Source organism: Cherax quadricarinatus, unplaced genomic scaffold (genome assembly GCF_038502225.1).
Source record: "Cherax quadricarinatus isolate ZL_2023a unplaced genomic scaffold, ASM3850222v1 Contig392, whole genome shotgun sequence".
NCBI classification, from domain to species: domain Eukaryota; kingdom Metazoa; phylum Arthropoda; class Malacostraca; order Decapoda; family Parastacidae; genus Cherax; species Cherax quadricarinatus.
The window spans coordinates 35001-58439 of NW_027195418.1; the positions used below are offsets into that span (position 1 = coordinate 35001).

The 23439-nt window shown below is 39.7% G+C and overlaps 1 protein-coding gene across 1 annotated transcript in view; it reads left to right on the forward strand.

The window, feature by feature from the left end:
* Window positions 1-23439, forward strand: part of LOC138851352 (uncharacterized) — a 73642-nt gene that overhangs the window by 27620 nt on the left and 22583 nt on the right. The window contains exon 2 of the mRNA XM_070080394.1: window positions 21514-21588. Within this exon, the coding sequence (XP_069936495.1) occupies window positions 21514-21588 (75 nt within the window). The remainder of the gene's footprint in view (window positions 1-21513; window positions 21589-23439) is intronic.

Below are 23439 nucleotides of genomic sequence, written 5' to 3' on the forward strand. Positions count from 1 at the left end.
AGCTTCAAGATGAAGCATAAAGACCGAGCTTAAAGACCCAGGATAGAGACCAAGCTTAGAGACCAAACGAGACCAAGCACAAAGTCCAATGTTAAAAAAATAAGATGAAAACTAAACTCGATATTGCATTTAAAAACCGAGGTTTTCCAGTGTTGAAAACTTGTCAGAGGTTATCATACCGTGACTGGAACAATGTTATCATACCCTGACTGGAGCAATGTTATCATACCCTGACTGGAACAATGTTATCATACCCTGACTGGAACAATGTTATAATACCTTGACTGGAACAATGTTATCATACCCTGACTGGAACAATGTTATCATACCCTGACTGGAACAATGTTATCATACCTTGACTGGAACAATGTTATCATACCCTGACTGGAACAATGTTATCATACCCTGACTGGAACAATGTTATCATACCCTGACTGGAACAATGTTACCATACCGTGACTGGAACAATGTTATCATACCCTGACTGGAACAATGTTATCATACCCTGACTGGAGCAATGTTATCATACCCTGACTGGAACAATGTTATCATACCCTGACTGGAACAATGTTATAATACCATGACTGGAACAATGTTATTATACCCTGACTGGAACAATGTTACCATACCGTGACTCGAATAATGTTTTCATACTGTTACTGGAACAATGTTATCATACTGTGACTGGAACAATGTTATCATACTGTGACTGGAACAATGTTATCATACTGTGGCTGGAACAATGTTATCATACTGTGACTTTACAATGTTATCATACTGTGACTGGAACAATGTTATCATAACGTGACTGGAACAATGTTATAATACCGTGACTGGAACAATGTTATCATACCGTGATTAGAACAATGTTATCATACCGTGACTGGAACAATGTTATCATACCTTGAATGGAACAATGTTATCATACCCTGACTGGAACAATGTTATCATACTGTTACTGGAACAATGTTATCATACCCTGACTGGAACAATGTTATCATACCGTGACTGGAACAATGTTATCATACAGTGATTGGAACAATGTTACCATACCGTGACTGGAACAATGTTATCATACTGTGACTGGAACAATGTTATCATACCGTGACTGGAACAATGTTACCATACCCTGACTAGAACAATGTTATCATACCGTGACTGGAACAATCTTATCATACCCTGACTGGAACAATGTTATCATACCGTGACTGGAACAATGTTACCATACCCTGACTAGAACAATGTTATCATACCGTGACTGGAACAATCTTATCATACCGTGACTGGAACAATGTTATCATACTGTGACTGGAACAATGTTATCATACCATGACTGGAACAATGTTATCATACCGTGACTGAAACAATGTTATCATACAGTGACTGGAACAATGTTATCATACCATGACTGGAACAATGTTATCATACCCTGACTGGAACAATGTTATCATACCGTGACTGGAACAATGTTACCATACCCTGACTAGAACAATCTTATCATACCGTGAATGGAACAATATTATCATAACGTGATGGGAACAATGTTATCATACTGTGACTGGAAAAATGTTATCATACCGTGACTGGAACAATGTTATCATACCGTGACTGGAGCAATGTTATCATACAGTGACTGGAACAATGTTATCATACCGTGAATGGAACAATGTTATCATACCGTGACTGGAACAATGTTATCATACCGTGACTGGAACAATGTTATCATACTGTGACTGGAACAATGTTACCATACTGTGACTGGAACAATGTTATCATACTGTGACTGGAACAATGTTATCATACCGTGACTGGAACAATGTTATCATACTGTGACTGGAACAATGTTATTATACTGTGACTGGAACAATGTTGTCATACTGTGACTGGAACAATGTTATCATACCGCGACTGGAACAATGTTATCATTCCGTGACTGGATCAATGTTATCATACTGTGACTGGAACAATGTTATCATACTGTGACTGGAACAATGTTATCATACCGTGACTGGAACAATGTTATCATACTGTGACTGGAACAATGTAACCATACCGTGAATGGAACAATGTTATCATAATGTGACTGGAACAATGTTGTCATACCGTGACTGGAACAATGTTATCATACCGTGATTGGAACATTGTTATCATACCGAGATTGGAACAATGTTACCATACCGTGAGTGGAACAATGTTATCATACTGTGACTGGAACAATGTTGTCATACCGTGACTGAAACAATGTTACCATACCGTGATTGGAACAATGTTATCATACCGTGACTGGAACAATGTTACCATACCGTGATTGGAACAATGTTATCATACTGTGACTGTAACAATGTTGTCATACCGTGACTGGAACAATGTTACCATACCGTGATTGGAACAATGTTATACCGTGACTGGAACAATGTTATCATACTGTGACCGGAACAATGTTATCATACCGTGACTGGAACAATGTTATCATACCGTGACGAGAACAATGTTATCATACTGTGACTGGAACAATGTTGTCATACCGTAACTGGAAGAATGTTATCATACCGTGACTGGAACAATGTTGTCATTCCGTGACTGAAACAATGTTATCATACCGTGACTGGAACAATGTTATACCCTGACTGGAACAATGTTATCATACTGTGACTGGAACAATGTTATCATACCGTGACTGGAACAATGTTATCCTACCGTGGCTGGAACAATGTTATCATACCGTGACTGGAACAATGTTATCATACCGTGACTGGAACAATGTTATCATACCGTGACTGGAACAATGTTATCATACCGTGACTGGAACAATGTTATCATACTGTGACTGGAACAATGTTATCATACTGTGACTGGAACAATGTTATCATACTGTGACGGGAACAATGTTATCATACCGTGACTGGAACAATGTTATCATACTGTGACTGGAACAATGTTATCATACCGTGACTGGAACAATGTTATCATACTCTGGCTGGAACAATGTTATCATACCGTGAATGGAACAATGTTATCATACCGTGACTAGAACAATGTTATCATACTGTGACTGGAACAATGTTATCATACTGTGACTGGAACAATGTTATCATACCGTGACTGGAACAATATTATCATACTGTGACTTGAACAATGTTATCATAAGGAGACTGGAACAATGTTATCATACTGTGACTGGAACAATGTTATCATACCGTGACTGGAACAATGTTATCATACTGTGACTGGAACAATCTTATCATACAGTGACTGGAACAATGTTATCATACCGTGACTGGAACAATGTTATCATACCGTGACTGGAACAATGTTATCATACCGTGACTGGAACAATGTTACCATACCGTGATTGGAACAATGTTATCATACTGTGACTAGAACAATATTGTCATACAGTGACCGGAAAAATGTAACCATACCGTGACTGGAACAATGTTATCATACTGTGACTGGAACAATGTTGTCATACCGTGACAGGAACAATGTTACCATACCGTGATTGGAACAATGTTATACCGTGACTGGAACAATGTTATCGTACTGTGACTGGAATAATGTTATCATACCGTGACTGGAGCAATGTTATCATACAGTGACGGGAACAATGTTATCGTACTGTGACTGGAACAATGTTGTCATACCGTGACTCGAACAATGTTAACATACCGTGATTGGAACAATGTTGTCATACCGTGACTGGAACAATGTTATCATACCGTGACTGGAACAATGTTATCATACCGTGACTGGAACAATGTTATCATTCTGTGACTGGAACAATGTTATCATACCGTGATTGGAACAATGTTATCATACCGTGATTGGAACAATGTTATCATACTGTGACTTGAACAATGTTATAATACCATGACTGGAACAATGTTATCATACTGTGACTGGAACAATGTTATCATACCCTGACTGGAACAATGTTATCATACCGTGACTGGAACAATGTTACAATACCCTGACTAGAACAATGTTATCATACCGTGACTGGAACAATCTTATGATACCGTGACTGGAACAATGTTATCATACTGTGACTGGAACAATGTTATCATACCATGACTGGAACTATGTTATCATACCGTGACTGAAACAATGTTATCATACAGTGACTGGAACAATGTTATCATACCATGACTGGAACAATGTTATCATACACTGACTGGAACAATGTTATCATACCGTGACTGGAACAATGTTACCATACCCTGACTAGAACAATCTTATCATACCGTGAATGGCACAATCTTATCATACCATGACGGGAACAATGTTATCATACTGTGACTGGAAAAATGTTATCATACCGTGACTGGAACAATGTTATCATACCGTGACTGGAACAATGTTATCATACAGTGACTGGAACAATGTTATCATACCGTGAATGGAACAATGTTATCATACCGTGACTGGAACAATGTTATCATACCGTGACTGGAACAATGTTATCATACTGTGACTGGAACAATGTTACCATACTGTGACTGGAACAATGTTATCATACTGTGACTGGAACAATGTTATCATACCGTGACTGGAACAATGTTATCATACTGTGACTGGAACAATGTTATTATACTGTGACTGGAACAATGTTGTCATACTGTGACTGGAACAATGTTATCATACCGCGACTGGAACAATGTTATCATTCCGTGACTGGATCAATGTTATCATACTGTGACTGGAACAATGTTATCATACTGTGACTGGAACAATGTTATCATACCGTGACTGGAACAATGTTATCATACTGTGACTGGAACAATGTAACCATACCGTGAATGGAACAATGTTATCATAATGTGACTGGAACAATGTTGTCATACCGTGACTGGAACAATGTTATCATACCGTGATTGGAACATTGTTATCATACCGAGATTGGAACAATGTTACCATACCGTGAGTGGAACAATGTTATCATACTGTGACTGGAACAATGTTGGCCTACCGTGACTGAAACAATGTTACCATACCGTGATTGGAACAATGTTATCATACCGTGACTGGAACAATGTTACCATACCGTGATTGGAACAATGTTATCATACTGTGACTGTAACAATGTTGTCATACCGTGACTGGAACAATGTTACCATACCGTGATTGGAACAATGTTATACCGTGACTGGAACAATGTTATCATACCGTGACGAGAACAATGTTATCATACTGTGACTGGAACAATGTTGTCATACCGTAACTGGAAGAATGTTATCATACCGTGACTGGAAAAATGTTGTCATTCCGTGACTGAAACAATGTTATCATACCGTGACTGGAACAATGTTATACCCTGACTGGAACAATGTTATCATACTGTGACTGGAACAATGTTATCATACCGTGACTGGAACAATGTTATCCTACCGTGGCTGGAACAATGTTATCATACCGTGACTGGGACAATGTTATCATACCGTGACTGGAACAATGTTATCATACCGTGACTGGAACAATGTTATCATACCGTGACGAGAACAATGTTATCATACTGTGACTGGAACAATGTTGTCATACCGTAACTGGAAGAATGTTATCATACCGTGACTGGAAAAATGTTGTCATTCCGTGACTGAAACAATGTTATCATACCGTGACTGGAACAATGTTATACCCTGACTGGAACAATGTTATCATACTGTGACTGGAACAATGTTATCATACCGTGACTGGAACAATGTTATCCTACCGTGGCTGGAACAATGTTATCATACCGTGACTGGGACAATGTTATCATACCGTGACTGGAACAATGTTATCATACCGTGACTGGAACAATGTTATCATACTGTGACTGGAACAATGTTATCATACCGTGACTGGAACAATGTTATCATACCGTGACGAGAACAATGTTATCATACTGTGACTGGAACAATGTTGTCATACCGTAACTGGAAGAATGTTATCATACCATGACTGGAAAAATGTTGTCATTCCGTGACTGAAACAATGTTATCATACCGTGACTGGAACAATGTTATACCCTGACTGGAACAATGTTATCATACTGTGACTGGAACAATGTTATCATACCGTGACTGGAACAATGTTATCCTACCGTGGCTGGAACAATGTTATCATACCGTGACTGGGACAATGTTATCATACTGTGACTGGAACAATGTTATCATACCCTGACTGGAACAATGTTATCATACCGTGACTGGAACAATGTTATCATACTGTGACTGGAACAATGTTATCATACTGTGACTGGAACAATGTTATCATACTGTGACGGGAACAATGTTATCATACCGTGACTGGAACAATGTTATCATACTGTGACTTGAACAATGTTATCATTCCGTGACTGGAACAATGTTATCATACTCTGACTGGAACAATGTTATCATACCGTGAATGGAACAATGTTATCATACCGTGACTAGAACAATGTTATCATACTGTGACTGGAACAATGTTATCATACTGTGACTGGAACAATGTTATCATACCGTGACTGGAACAATATTATCATACTGTGACTGGAACAATGTTATCATAAGGAGACTGGAACAATGTTATCATACTGTGACTGGAACAATGTTATCATACCGTGACTGGAACAATGTTATCATACTGTGACTGGAACAATGTTATCATACAGTGACTGGAACAATGTTATCATACCGTGACTGGAACAATGTTATCATACCGTGACTGGAACAATGTTATCATACCGTGACTGGAACAATGTTACCATACCGTGATTGGAACAATGTTATCATACTGTGACTAGAACAATATTATCATACAGTGACTGGAAAAATGTAACCATACCGTGACTGGAACAATGTTATCATACTGTGACTGGAACAATGTTGTCATACCGTGACAGGAACAATGTTACCATACCGTGATTGGAACAATGTTATACCGTGACTGGAACAATGTTATCGTACTGTGACTGGAATAATGTTATCATACCGTGACTGGAGCAATGTTATCATACAGTGACGGGAACAATGTTATCGTACTGTGACTGGAACAATGTTGTCATACCGTGACTCGAACAATGTTAACATACCGTGATTGGAACAATGTTGTCATACCGTGACTGGAACAATGTTATCATACCGTGACTGGAACAATGTTATCATACCGTGACGGGAACAATGTTATCATTCTGTGACTGGAACAATGTTATCATACCGTGATTGGAACAATGTTATCATACCGTGATTGGAACAATGTTATCATACTGTGACTTGAACAATGTTATAATACCATGACTGGAACAATGTTATCATACTGTGACTGGAACAATGTTATCATACCTGACTGGAACAATGTTATCATACCGTGACTGGAACAATGTTATCATACTGTGACTGGAACAATGTTATCATACCGTGACTGGAACAATGTTATCATACTGTGACTGGAACAATGTTGTCATACCGTGACTGGAACAATGTTATCATACTGTGACTGGAACAATGATATCATACCGTGACTGGAATAATGTTATCATACTGTGACTGGAACAATGTTATCATACTGTGACTGGAACAATGTTATCATACCGTGACTGGAACAATGTTATCATACTGTGACTGGAACAATGTTGTCATACCGTGACTGGAACAATGTTATCATACTGTGACGAGAACAATGTTATCATACCGTGACTGGAACAATGTTATCATACTGTGACTGGAACAATGTTATCATACCGTGACTGGAACAATGTTATCATACTGTGACTGGAACAATGTTATCATACCGTGACTGGAACAATGGTATCATACCGTGACTAGAACAATGTTATCATACTGTGACTGGAACAATGTTTTCATACTGTGACTGGAACAATGTTATCATACCGTGACTGGAACAATGTTATCATACTTTGAATGGAACAATGTTATCATACCGTGACTGGAACAATGTTATCATACCGTGACTGGAAAAATGTTATCATACCGTGACTGGAACAATGTTATCATACTGTGACTGGAACAATGTTATCATACAGTGACTGGAACAATGTTATCATACCGTGACTGGAACAATGTTATCATACCGTGACTGGAACAATGTTATCATACCGTGACTGGAACAATGTTACCATACCGTGATTGGAACAATGTTATCATACTGTGACTTAAACAATGTTATCATACTGTGACTGGAACAATGCAACCATTCCGTGACTGGAACAATGTTATCATACTGTGACTGGAACAATGTTATCATACCGTGACTGGAAGAATGTTATCATACCGTGACTGGAACAAGATTATCATACCGTGACTTGAACAATGTTATCATACTGTTACTGGAACAATGTTATCATACATTGACTGGAACAATGTTATCATACCGTGACTGGAACAATGTTATCATACCGTCACTGGAACAATGTTCTCATACCGTGACTGGAACAATGCTACCATACCGTGATTGGAACAATGTTATCATACTGTGACTGGAACAATGTTATCATACTGTGACTGGAACAATGTAACCATACCGTGACTGGAACAATGTTATCATACTGTGACTGGAACAATGTTGTCATACCGTGACTGGAACAATGTTACCATACCGTGATTGGAACAATGTTATACCGTGACTGGAACAATGTTATCGTACTGTGACTGGAACAATGTTATCATACCGTGGCTGGAATAATGTTATCATACCGTGACGGGAACAATGTTATCATACTGTGACTGGAACAATGTTGTCATACCGTGACTGGAACAATGTTATCATACCGTGACTGGAACAATGTTGTCATACCGTGACTGGAACAATGTTATCATACCGTGACTGGAGCAATGTTATCGTACCGTGACTGGAACAATGTTATCATTCTGTGACTGGTACAATGTTATCATACCGTGACTGGAACAATGTTATCATACCGTGACGGGAACAATGTTATCATACTGTGACTTGAACAATGTTATCATACCGTGACTGGAACAATGTTATCATGCCGTGTTTGGAACAATGTTATCATACTGTGACTGGAACAATGTTATCATACCGTGACTGGAACAATGTTATCATACCGTGACTGTAACAATGTTATCATATGGTGACTGGAACAATGTTATCATACCATGACTGGAACAATATTATCATACCGTGACTGGAACAATGTTGTCATACTGTGACTGGAACAATGTTATCATACCGTGACTGGAACAATGTTATCATACTGTGACTGGAACAATGTTGTCATACCGTGACTGGAACAATGTTATCATACCGTGACTGGAACAATGTTATCATACTGTGACTGGAACAATGTTATCATACCGTGACTGGAACATTGTTATCATACCGTGAATGGAGCAATGTTATCTTTCTGTGACTGGAACAATGTTAACATACCACGACTGGAACAATGTTATCATACCGTGACTGGAGCAATGTTATCATACTGTGACTGGAACAATGTTATACTGTGACTGGAACAATGTTATCATACTGTGACTGGAACAATGTTATCATTCGGTGACTGGAACAATGTTATCATACTCTGACTGGAACAATGTTATCATACCGTGACGGGAACAATGTTATCATACCGTTACTGGAACAATGTTATCATTCTATGGCTGGAACAATGTTATCATACCATGTCTGGAACAATGTTATCATACCGTGACTGGAGCAATGTTATCATACTGTGACTGGAACAATGTTATCATACTGTGACTGGAACAATGTTATCATACCGTGACTGGAACAATGTTATCATACCATGACTGGAACAATGTTATCATACCGTGACTGGAGCAATGTCATCATACCGTGACTGGAACAATGTTATCATACCGTAACTTGAACAATGTTATCATAACGTGATTGAAACAATGTTATCATACCGTGACTGGAACAATGTTATCATACCGTGACTGGAACAATGTTACCATACCGTGATTGAAACAATGTTATCATACCATGACTTGAACAATGTTATCATACCGTGACTGGAACAATGTTACCATACCGTGATTGAAACAACGTTATCATACCGTGACTGGAACAATGTTATCATACCGTGACTGGAACAATGTTATCATACTGTGACTGGAACAATGTTGTCATACCGTGACTGGAGCAATGTTATCATACCGTGACTGGAACAATGTTGTCATACCGTGACTGGAACAATGTTATCATACCATGACTGGAACAATGTTATCATACCGTGACTGGAACAATGTTATCATACTGTGACTGGAACAATGTTGTCATACTGTGACTGGAACAATGTTATCATATCGTGACTGGAACAATGTTTTCATACCGTGACTGGAACAATGTTATCATACCGTGACTGGAACAATGTTATCATACTGTGACTGGAACAATGTTATCATACCGTGACTGGAGCAATGTTATCATTCCGTGACTGGAACAATGTTATCATACCGTGACTGAAACAATGTTATCATACTGTGTCTGGAACAATGTTGTCATACCGTGACGGGAACAATGTTATCATGCCGTGACTGAAACAATGTTATCATACTCTGACTGGAACAATGTTATCATACCATGACTGGAGCAATGTTATCATACCTTGACTGGAACAATGTTATCATACCTTGACTGGAACAATGTTATCATACTGTGACTGGAACAATGTTGTCATACCGTGACTGTAGCAATGTTATCATACTGTGACTGGAACAATGTTATCATACTGTGACTGGAACAATGTTATCATACCGTGACTGAAAATGTTATCATACCATTACTGGAACAATGTTATCATACCGTGACTGGAGCAATGTTATCATACCGTGACTGGAGCAATGTTATCATACCGTGACTGGAACAATGCTATCATACCGTGATTGAAACAATGTTATCATACCGTGACTGGAACAATGTTATCATACCGTGACTGGAACAGTGTTACCATACCGTGATTGAAACAATGTTATCATACCATGACTGAAACAATGTTATCATACCGTTACTGGAACAATGTTATCATACTGTGACTGGAACAATGTTGTCATACCTTGACTTGAGCAATGTTATCATACCATGACTGGAACAATGTTGTCATACCATGACTGGAACAATGTTATCATACCCTGACTGGAACAATGTTATCATACCCTGACTGGAACAATGTTATCATACTGTTACTGGAACAATGTTGTCATACCGTGACTGGAACAATGTTGTCATACCGTGACTGGAGCAATGTTGTCATACCGTGACTGGAGCAATGTTATCATACCGTGACTGGAACAATGTTATCATACTGTGACTGGAACAATGTTATCATACCGTGACTGGAGCAATGTTATCATACCGTGACTGGAACAATGTTATCATACTGTGACTGGAACAATGTTGTCATACCGTGACTGGAACAATGTTATCATGCCGTGACTGGAACAATGTTATCATACTCTGACTGGAACAATGTTATCATACCGTGACTGGAACAATGTTATCATACCGTGACTGGAACAATGTTATCATACTGTGACTGGAACAATGTTGTCATACCGTGACTGGAACAATGTTATCATACCTTGACTGGAGCAATGTTTTCATACTGTGACTGGAACAATGTTATCATACCGTGACTGGAACAATGTTATCATACTTTGACTGGAAAAATGTTATCATACCGTGACTCCAACAATGTTATCATACTGTGACTGGAACAATGTTATCATACCGTGACTGGAACAATGTTATCATACTGTGACTGGAACAATGTTATCATACCATGATTGGAACAATGTTATCATACCGTGACTGGAGCAATGTTATCATACTGTGACTAGAACAATTTTATCATACCGTGACTGAAACAATGTTATCATACCGTGACTGGAACCATGATATCATACCGTGACTGGAACAATGTTTTCATACTGTGACTGGATCAATGTTATCATTCCGTGACTGGAACAATGTTATCATACTGTGACTGGAACAATGCTACCATACCGTGACTGGAACAATGTTAACATACCGTGACTAGAAAAATGTTTTCATAACATAGGTGGAACAAAGCAATCATACCTGGGTGGAACAAAGTTATCATACCTGGGTGGAACAAATCATGAATAATTCGCAGCTAAGAACAAAAGCTTATAACGACATTTCGGTCTCTCCTTGACTATTGTCAAGTCACCATTGAGAAAAACAGCAAAGGCTATAATAGGGGACGGGAGAGACCAGATGATAGTAGTAGTGGTGGCAGGTTGAGAGGTAAAGTGAAGAGAAGACGAAGATCAGGTCAGGTCATGAGTGTTCTCAAGATTAGAGTATTTCACATCATACTGAGAAGGCAGACATCTACAGGAGAATTTGCAGCTAAGATCCACATGAACAACGTTGTTTATAATACCAGACTCGACAAGATGGCGCCTGGGATGGCTAGGAGGATAAATATATAATGTTGGCAGAATACTAGTTTATATGATCTGTACAAATGGTTTTGAAATCCGACATATTGATCTATGAGACACTTGTGTGACATTTGTGAATGTTTATTGTGGAAACATTTCGCCAGCTATTGGCTTCTTCAGTCCAATACGGAAAAGAGCAGTGGGAGTTGAGAAGAAGTTGAAGGTAATCAGTCCCTCAGCCTGGAGTTGATGTGTTCACTCCATCAGTCTTGATAAAGTACAACATAAGCACTGAGAAGTTACCTATATACAGACAGATAAAGCGAAGCAGTGGAAGTTTATATGATAGCAGTGATCTATACCATGAAGGAAAATAGCATTGTTTGAGTCGACAAGGCGAACACTTCTTTTCTTCTTTATAAATCTGTCAGAAAGAGAGCAATTAATTTCACTAAAGTATTGGAGACGACAGAAGGAGCAGTCAGTGGAGGAGACACCGGAGACAACAGTGAGAGAAGGAAGATAAGTATAACCTAAACTACTATGAAATGTATCATCATGATGGAAACCATGTTTGATATCTAATGGATGGAGGATAAGAAGGTTTTGAAAGCAAGGATATAGGGAAGGTAAAGTACAGGAAATTTCACTGGAAAAATCCGTTCAACATAAAGACTAGCCATGATCAGAGAACGAGCTGCAACAAGGGACGAAATTGAGGAGTAACAAATTTCTAAATCATAAAGAAAGAAACAAACAAGAACAGTTTTCTTGAGAGAAGGAGCGTGGTAAGAGAAGTAGTGAGTGTATATGCCACTGTATACTCGCTTGCAATAAACGAGAAAAAAAAATATGTCACAAAGCGGTGGACGTGAATATGAACGAAATGAAGCAAATGTGAAATTCCATCTCAGCTCTGAATTCGTGACTAGTCACGAGCAGAGGATGCTCGTGACTTGAGTCATGGAAACACAGAAAAAAGACATCATCTACTTAGCAGAGTCAGAGAGAAGGAGGTACCCTAGTATAAGGACGTAGAAGAGTTTCGAAGTTCTCCATATAAAGGTCAGAAAGGACAGGTGATAGAGGATAGCCCATTTCAGCACCAAAGGTTAAGGATTAAAACTAGCTTGAAAGACGAGTAATATCAAGAAAGACATCACTGGAGTAGTTGTAGAAAGTTAAGCAGTTTGTAAATACTCCATAAAGAATAAATACGCATAATACCGTAGTTGGAACAATACACAAATAACCCGCACATACGAGACTCAAACTTACGGTCACTTAGACCATTAACTAGTAATACAGAAGCACGAAGGTAAGGGAGCCAGTATACACACGAGAGGGGAAGTAGGGCCGGGAGTAGAATGAAAATAGGTTGTAGTAGTAGTAAGCGTTGTAGTAGTAGTAAGCGTTGTAGTAGTAGTAAGCGTTGTAGTAGTAGCGGTAGTAGTAAGTATTGCAATAGTGGAAGAGGTGGTAATATGAAGGGAGTAGTTTTAGTGACACAATAATCAGAGAGTGGAGTATTAGCGGGGAAATAGCAGTAGTAGTAGTAGCCTCAGCAGTAGTAGTAGCCTCAGCAGTAGTAGTTGTAGTGGAGGTAGTCTAAAAACAAGAGGTAAAAGAAGATAAATAATCACTGATAAATAAGCGTGTGCAACCATAAAGTACATATACTCCTTTGAACAATCAAAAAAGGAATATCAGTGAACACTAAATAGGAAAATATGGATTACAGTGTCACATGGAGAGTGACGGTGGAGGAACTGTTACTGTGGGAATAGACCTGACCAGCACTAGTGAATTATTGTCGGATGTCGACACAAGTGGAAATAAACAGATATTGAACTATCTATAAGTAATACAGTGAGTGACAAGGACACATATGTGCAGTGACATAGTGAACTAAATTGTAGATAAGAGTAATCTTAATTATACCCCAGTATAGCGTACAATACATGGTGTAGATATGGGAATATTTTACGAGCGACTGGTACTAGCGAACAATTGCCAGAGGTCCAGTGAAGTGTTAATAACGGATGAGTAATAACTATAGTCATAAGAGATAAAACGAGGTGCAGGGAATCACAGCATACATAAATTGAACATACAATCGATGGAAAGGCATATGACGACCGTGTGACGTGTTTTTCCCGTTACCTCTACTAATCAGGAAATAAACTTTTCCTTGGAAGTGTAGGGAAAAGTTAGCATAGGCCTAGCTGCTGTGTGAATAATAAAACAATGATCCCTACCACAACCACCACTAAAACCGTAAATATACAAGCATCATTGCACAAGACAGTGGCCCACAGCACAGATGTTGGAGAGGAGTCTCCTCCTTCTTCCTCTACTGAGGAAAGTAGATGGAATCCAGGACGGGGTGGTCCTGGCTTGGATACTGAGGATTATAGTGCAGTTCCAGAACCTGCAGAAATTGACAACACACCTCCCAACAATTCTCAATCAAAGGTGAATTTGTGCAAATATTATGCTTGGGGCATTTGTAAGCATGGAATATCAGGAAAAAAAATGGGAAATGCAACTTTGAGCATCCCAAAAAATGTAGCGACCTCCTGTCTAAAGGAGTGTGTCGTTCTTCTTCCTGTACTTTCTTTCACCCAAAAATGTGTCACTTCTCGGTCCTCCAGAAGCAGTGTTACAACATCGACTGCCCTGCATACCATCTAAAAGGGACCAGAAGGCACAGACCCCAAAAGACAAACAATAGTAGCTACGACAACCCAACTCCAGGTGATTTTTTAGTGGCAGGAAATGGAAAAAGAAAATGGAAGAAAATAACAAAAATAGTCCATCACCTTGGAGCCTTGTTGGACTGGAGGCGCAGCCAGTGGCCACCCATGGCCCTCCAGAACTACAACTACTGATACCAATAACAAAATCCCCCCAACAAACACAGAATGCAACCTCGTTCATATTTGCTAATATACAGGGCCTTAAGCCATCCACCAACAACAAAATACCTTTCATCAGTGGACTTCTAGAGGAGTCTAATGCAATGTTTGCATCCTTTACAGAGACTCACACAAAAGATCACTTTGACAGTGAAATATGGATAAGTGGTTACAACCTTTTTAGATGTGACAGAATGAACAGGCAACAAGGGAGGGGGTTGGCCTGTATGTCAAAGAGTCCCTCATCTGCACGGAGTTGCTAAACACCACAAATGAGGTAGTTGAAGCTCTATCAATAAAGATCGAGAACCAAAACCTAGTCATCGTGGTTGTATACAAGCCACCAGATGCAACCTCCCAACAGTTCAAGGAACAGCTACTGAAAATTGATTACTGTCTGGAAAGCCTTCCGGCTCCATTCCACAAACATCTTACTGCTTGGTAATTTCAATCTAAGGCATACAAAATGGAAGAATGTAGTGAATAATGTTATAGCTGAAACAATCCCTGGAGGTAGCGCAGATGAAAGGTCACACACACGTGAACTACTAAGTCTCTGCGAAAAACACACCTTAAGCCAGCAGACAGTGGAGCCAACAAGACTAGAAAACACACTTGACCTTATCTTCACAAATAATGAGGACCTGATAAGAGACATAAGAATATCAAAAACAACTAATTCCAATCACAACCTAATCGAAGTCCAGACTTACATGCATAGGGGTCCTGATCAGCAGAATGCATGTACTTGTGAAGTTGTCTTCACAAAATACAACTTCAACAACAAGAACATCAACTGGGACCAGGTAAACCATGTCCTAAATGAAACATGTTGGGAAGATATCTTAAATGACATGGATCCAAACCAGTGCTTTGAAAGGATCAACTTCCTGGCAGCTGAAGCATGTTCTAGGCATATTCCCCTAAGAAAGAAGAAGAGCAGGAGTAAACTGGAGAGAGAAAGACGCTCCCTCTACAGAAGACGATGAAGAGTCACTGAGCTCCTCAGGAGTGCTAGAATATCTGATACTCGAAAGGAGGCACTGACCAGGGAAGTGGAAACTATCGAACGTAAGTTAAATGGCTCTTACAGGAACCAGGAGAGACAGGAGAAGCTTAAAGCTATTAGCGAAATTGAAAGAAATTCGAAATATTTCTTTTCATATGTCAAAAACAAGGCAAATGCCACATCTGGTATCGGGCCCTTACTCAGACAGGATGGGACTTACACAGATGACAACAAGTAAATGGGTGAAATACTGAAATCCCAGTACGACTCTGTGTTTAGTGAGCCACTAATCAGTCTGAGGATCGACGACCTAAATGATTTCTTCATGAATGAGCCTCATAACTCCATAAATGTATGCTAGGTTTCCGAAATTACCTTAATTCCGATAGACTTCGAGAAAGCCATTGACAACATGCCCATGCACTCAGCCCTGGGCCCAGACTCGTGGAACTCTGTATTCATTAAGAACTGAAAGAAACCCCTCTCGCGTGCCCTAAGTACACTATGGAGGAGGAGCTTGGACATAGGTGAAATTCCACAGTCACTTAAAACAACGGATATAGCCCCACTCCATAAAGGTGGCAGCAAAGCATTAGCTAAGAACTATGGACCAATAGCTCTGACGTCCCACTTTATAAAAATCTTTGAAAGAGTGCTAAGAAGCAGGATTGCAAATCACCTGGATTCCCAAAATCTGCACAATCCAGGGCAACATGGATTCAGGGCAGGTCGCTCCTACTTCTCACAACTACTGGAACACTATGATATGGCCTTGGATGCACTGGAAGAAAATCAGAATGCAGATGTAATATACACAGACTTTGCAAATGCGTTTGACAAATGGGATCATGGCGTAATAGCGCACAAAATACGTGCTAAAGGAATAAATGGGAAAGTGGGGAGATGGATCTTCAACTTCCTGACAAATCAGACACAAAGAGTAGTGGTCAACAGAGTTAAATCGGAGGCTGCCATAGTAGAGCTCTGTTCCACAAGGCACAGTACTCGCCCCCATCTTATTCCTCATCCTCATATCAGACATAGACAGAGATATACACCACAACATCGTATCATCCTTTGCGGATGATACTAGGATCTGCATGAGGCTGTCATCTGCTGAGGACGCGGTTAACCTCCAAGAAGTTATAAACAAAGTTTTCCAGTGGGCAACGGAAAACAATATGATGTTCAATGAGGACAAATTCCAACTACTCCGTTATGGAAAACTGAAGGAGATAATAACTAGAACAGAGTATACTACAGACTCTGGCCATACAATAGAGCGGAAAAATAATGTAAGGGACCTGGAAGTAGTAATGTCCGAGGATCTCACTTTCAAGGATCACAACAGTGCCACGATCACAAGTGAAAGGAAAATGATAGGATGGATAATGAGAACGTTCAAAACGAGAGATGCCAAGCCATTGATGATCCTTTTCAAATCACATGTTCTCTCTAGGCTGGAATACTGCTGTACATTAACATCTCCATTCAAAGCAGGTGAAATTGCAGATCTAGAGAGTGTACAGAGATTCTTTACTGCACGTATAAATTCTGTCAAGCACCTTAACTACTGGGAACGCTTGGAAGCACTTGACTTGTACTCGTTCGAACGCAGGAGAGAGAGATATATCATAATCTACACTAGGAAAATCCTGGAAGGAATGGTCCCGAATCTGCATACAGAAAGCACTCCCTACGAAAGTAAAAGACTGGGCAGGCGATGCAAAATACCCCCAATTAGAAGTAGGGGCGCCATTGGTACACTAAGAGAAAACACCATAAGTGTCCGGGGCCCAAGACTGTTCAACAGCCTCCCATCAAGCATTAGGGGAATTACCAGTAAACCCCTGGCTGCCTTCAAGAGAGAGCTGGACAGATACCTAAAGTCAGTGTCGGATCAGCCGGGCTGTGGTTCGTACGTTGGACTACGTGCGGCCAGCAGTAACATCCTGGTTGATCAGGCCCTGATCCACCGGGAGGCCTGGTCATGGACCGGGCCGCGGGGGCGTTGATCCCCGGAATAACCTCCAGGTTTCCAGGTTTCAGGTTTCTGCAGGAGAGCCTTCATTCCTTTCGTCTATCTCCTCTAGTTCTTCATGCTCCACCCATCTCTAGTAAATATATCGACTCCTTTCTGTTTGTCTACATGACTCACGAAATCGAAATGACACGATTGCAAACAAACCTTATCGCGGGTTCAAACCCCACCCGTTGTATGGCTTCTGTTTGTGCTTCTGTGTGGTCCAAGTCGGACAGAAACGTGGTCAAAATCTTCAGTCTCGTGTGTGTGAGTTATTTATTATCAAGAACTGGAGGTATAGAGGAGAGCCCAGAGCAATACCTAAGGAATAAAAAAAAAAAAGACATCATTGGAACAATGAATGTGATGTGAGAACACCAAAAACATCATCAGTAAGAAAAAGTGACTCAACATTAAAATTCCTGTTGAATCAATTCTTATACACAAAGTTCCTAACCTGACTGTTAGTCGGGATGTGTCTGAAGGTGTGTGCCCAGTACCACACTCTCTCAAATATAGAGACGAGAGGCCAAACTGTATTTTGATCTGTCTTATTCAGTTGCTGTCTTCTTTGTGTCTACTGATTATCCACTTTCTTGCTTTCTACTACTACTACTACTACTACTACTACTACTACTACTTCTACTTCTTCTACCAGCACTACTAATGCTTCTACTACTACCACTAATATTACTACTACTAATTAAACCATTACTACTGTTGCTACTACTACTACTACCACTACAACTACTTTTGCTAATATTAATAATACTACGACTTTTACTATTACTATTGTTGCTACTAATACTACTACAACTACTACCACTACTGCTACTATTACTACTACTTCTATTACAACTGCTATTAGTACTACTACTGCCTTTTCTATTATTACTACTACTACTACTACTCTGTTTGTTACTACTGCTAAAGCTACTACTATTGCCACTACTACTGTTAATACTACTACTATTGCTACTACTGCTACTATTACTACTACTAATGCTGCTACTACCACTCATATTATTACTACAGCTACTACTGCAATACTACTAATACTACTGCTACTACTACTATTACTACTACTGCTACTACTACCACTTCTATTACTACTATTACTGCTACAGTTTCTATTATTTCTACTATTATTAATATTACTACTATTATCACTACTCTACCACTGCTATTATTACTACTCTACCACTACTATTATTACTACTCTACCACTACTATTACTACAACTACTACTAATACGTCTGTACTGTTTCTACTACTACTGCTACTGTTACTCTTACTAATACTACTATTGCTAAATCTGTTATCATTACTACTACTCTTACTACTGATATTATTACTACTATTACTACTGCTATTACTACTGCAGTTGCTACTCCTGCTTCTTTTATTATTATTATTATTATTATTATTATTATTATTATTATTATTATTATTATTATTACTATTATTATTATTATTACTACTACTACTACTACCTTTGACCACTGATTCTCTTATTGTTCTTCTTTCACCAGTATCGCCTCTTTAAATGTTTCATTACTTGTAGAATTAGTACTACTGCTGCTGCTGCTGCTACTACTACTACTGCCACTACTACTACTACTACTACTACTACTACTACTACTACTACTACTACTACTACTAGTTACTACCAGTCCTGCAGGAAATTGTATTAATAAAACTACCTCTCCTGAAGGAAGTCCTTGCACTGCTATTACTAATACTAGTGATATCACTGCTACTATTACTATCATTACTACTATCATTACTATTATTACCACCATCACTGCTATACTATTATTACCAATACTACTAAATAAATTTCAGCTCCCATATCCAACACATAAAAAAAGTAACCAAAACGGTGGGGATACTTTCCAAGATACGATATTAAGTGCCGCAAACTGCCCTTCTCACACTATACCATTCACTCATTTATCCATACCTCACCTATACTATTTGCTCTTGGGGATCAACTGCACCAACACATCTAAAGCCAATAATAACTCAACAAAAAACCGCAGTAAGAATAATCACTAAATCCCATCCCTGGCAACACCCCCCCCCCCACTCTTCATTGATCTAAACTTACTCCCTGTTCAGGACATCCACACTTACTACTGTGCAATCTATATCTACTGGACCTTAAATTCCAATATTAACCTTGACCTAAAACGCTTTCTTGATAGTTGTGACAGGACCCACAGGCATAACACCAGACACAAACATCTCTATGACATTCCCCGTGTCCGACTAAACCTTTACAAAAATTCAATGTATGTCAAAGGGCCTAAAATCTGGAACACCCTACCTGAAAACTCTAGAACTGCAGACACTTTATCACTTTCAAAACTACAGTTAGAAAACATCTTATCTCCCCGATACACCCCGTCAACTAACTACATGTAAACCACCTGGTGGTTCACACTTTCACTCACCCATTGACTATAAACACAGAAGTTTGTCTATGATGCTCCAATATAGGCACTATGTATTGTGCCAAAACAGAAGCATTCACATTGCTAAACTCACAAACTATAATGTAGTCAATTTACCATAATCTGCAATAATTTAAAGTTTAGAATTAATCTAAGTCTGCCTGAAATGCCTAGCCATGCTGCTAGGTGTCCTAGTGGCCCCCTCTGTAATTAGTATTTTAAACCACACAATATTAAAAATCTGTAAACCCCGCATTGTAATCCTTATAGAGAATAAACTTGATTGATTGATTGACTGATTGATACTATTACCTCATCTGATCCTCTCTTAAGAACATAAGAACATAAGAAAGAAGGAACACTGCAGCTGGCCTACTGACCCATGCGAAGCAGGGCCATGTCTCCCCCGGATTAGCCCAATGACCCACCTAGTCAGGTCACTTCCACTTAAGGAAGGAGCACGGCATCAGACCTAGTAGCACAAGCTAGTCAGGACCAACTCACACCCACCCACACCCACTCATGTATTTATCTAAGCTATGTTTAAAACTACACAACTTTTTAGCCTAATAACTGAACTCTTCTGGCCTTCTCCGTCTTTCCTCACTTAATTTTGACTTGACAATGGTCCAGGCAGGACCGATGTATCGACCTAAGTGCAATTTATTTGTGATCTCGTCCCCCCTCCCTTGTTAACTTCCTTGTTTGATGAGTTATTTCGTCCTTGATGCAGGTGGTAGCCCTGAGTGTCTCTCAGCTGACACACCAGATCAACCTTCTCATTGAAGCAGTCAACCTCTTAAACCAGGTCAGTCCGGTATTTTTGTACACACACAGGCTATAAATATCTTTGGATAGAGCCAGATTATCTTTCCTTTATCGACTTGCCCCCGTGACTGCTCCATTCTAATGTTCCATTACATGTAATAAATTTTATAAATACAGGTTACAGAGCGGCCCCTAAAACCAGGTCACTCATCCAGCCGGTTACCTGGTCATGCCGTGTTCAGCCAGGTGACTCGTCCAGCCTGTTACCTGGTCATGTCGGATTCACGAGGGCCAGGGAACATGAGTCATGTTTGCACTGCTCAAACACCATCGATTATGATGACTGAAAATATATGAGGTACACGATAACAACAAATACGTTATCACCATCAATTTCACTCGCTATATTGTGTACTCTGTGCTTGGGCTGCCACAAGAGCTTTATCTGACACCATCAGTGAAAACCCAGCAGATTTAACCCAGCAGATTTAAATGTTACTAAGTTATGTTAGTCCACTTTATTCCCAAACATACAGAGGCTTTTTTATTTTAATTTTTCAGGTATTACCATTGGGAAAACTTTTGGTGGTTGCCCGAATTTTTTCGCTTATCCGTCCACTTTGTTTTACTCCGTTATTAACGATTTCATGGTTGTCCGAACGTTAAGGAGTGTACTTACGCTAACGTACATTGTACAGCTTACTACACACCTTGGCTATATGGGATAACTTAGGTATCATGATGAACAAAACACCATGAGATAAAATGAAGCACAGGGGAAAATGATTCTATCAAGAGATGCTGTAAATACGAGATGTATGAAGATGCTGCCAGCTTAACACGACATAACACGACATAAACCTATTTTAAATAAGTAGAAAGAGTAAGATAAGAATTTTCTCGGATTTTTAATCCCAGAGAGTTAGCCACCAAGGATAACCCACGAAAATTAGTGCGCCATCGAGACCTGTCTGACTTATTTCCATTGTAGTCCTTAATATTGTCCCAAAGGATGCCACCCACACCAGTCCACTAACACCCAGGTACATACTTGCTTGATAGGTGCACGGGATAACAGGTGTAAGCAAACACGCCCAATGTTTCCACCCGTGCCGGGGACTGAACCATGGACAATGAGAGTGTGAGGTGAAAATGTTGCCTACCAGTAACATATTTATTATCATTATTAAGTATTATGTAATGTTGTAAAGCAGGACTCGTATCTGCGGGTCCGCTATGTGCTGTTTTACTTATCTGCGGGTCCGGCATGTGCTGTTTCACTTATCTGCGGTTCCGCTATGTGCTGTTTCACTTATCTGCGGGTCCGGTATGCGCTGTTTCACTTATCTGCGGGTCCGGGATGCACTGTTTCAGTTATCTGCGGGTCCAGTATGCGCTGTTTCACTTATCTGCGGGTCCGGTATGTGCTGTTTCATTTATCTGCGGGTCCGGTATGTGCTGTTTCACTTATCTGCGGGTCCCGCATGTGCTGTTTCACTTATCTGCGGGTCCGCTATGTGCTGTTTCACTTATCTGCGGGTCCGGTATGCGCTGTTTCACTTATCTGCGGGTCCGGTATGTGCTGTTTCAGTTATCTGCGGATCTGGTATGTGCTGTTTAACTTATCTGCGGGTCTGGTATGTGCTGTTTCACTTATCTGAGGGTCCGGTATGTGCTGTTTCACTTTTCTACGGGTCCGGTATGTGCTGTTTCACTTATCTGCGGGTCTGGTATGTGCTGTTTCACTTATCTGCGGGTCCGGTATATGCTGTTTCACTTATCTGTGGGTCCGCTATGTGCTGTTTCACTTATCTCCGGGTCCGGTATGAGCTGTTTCGCTTATCTGCGGCTTCGGGATGTGCTGTTTCAGTTATATGCGGGTCCGGTATGC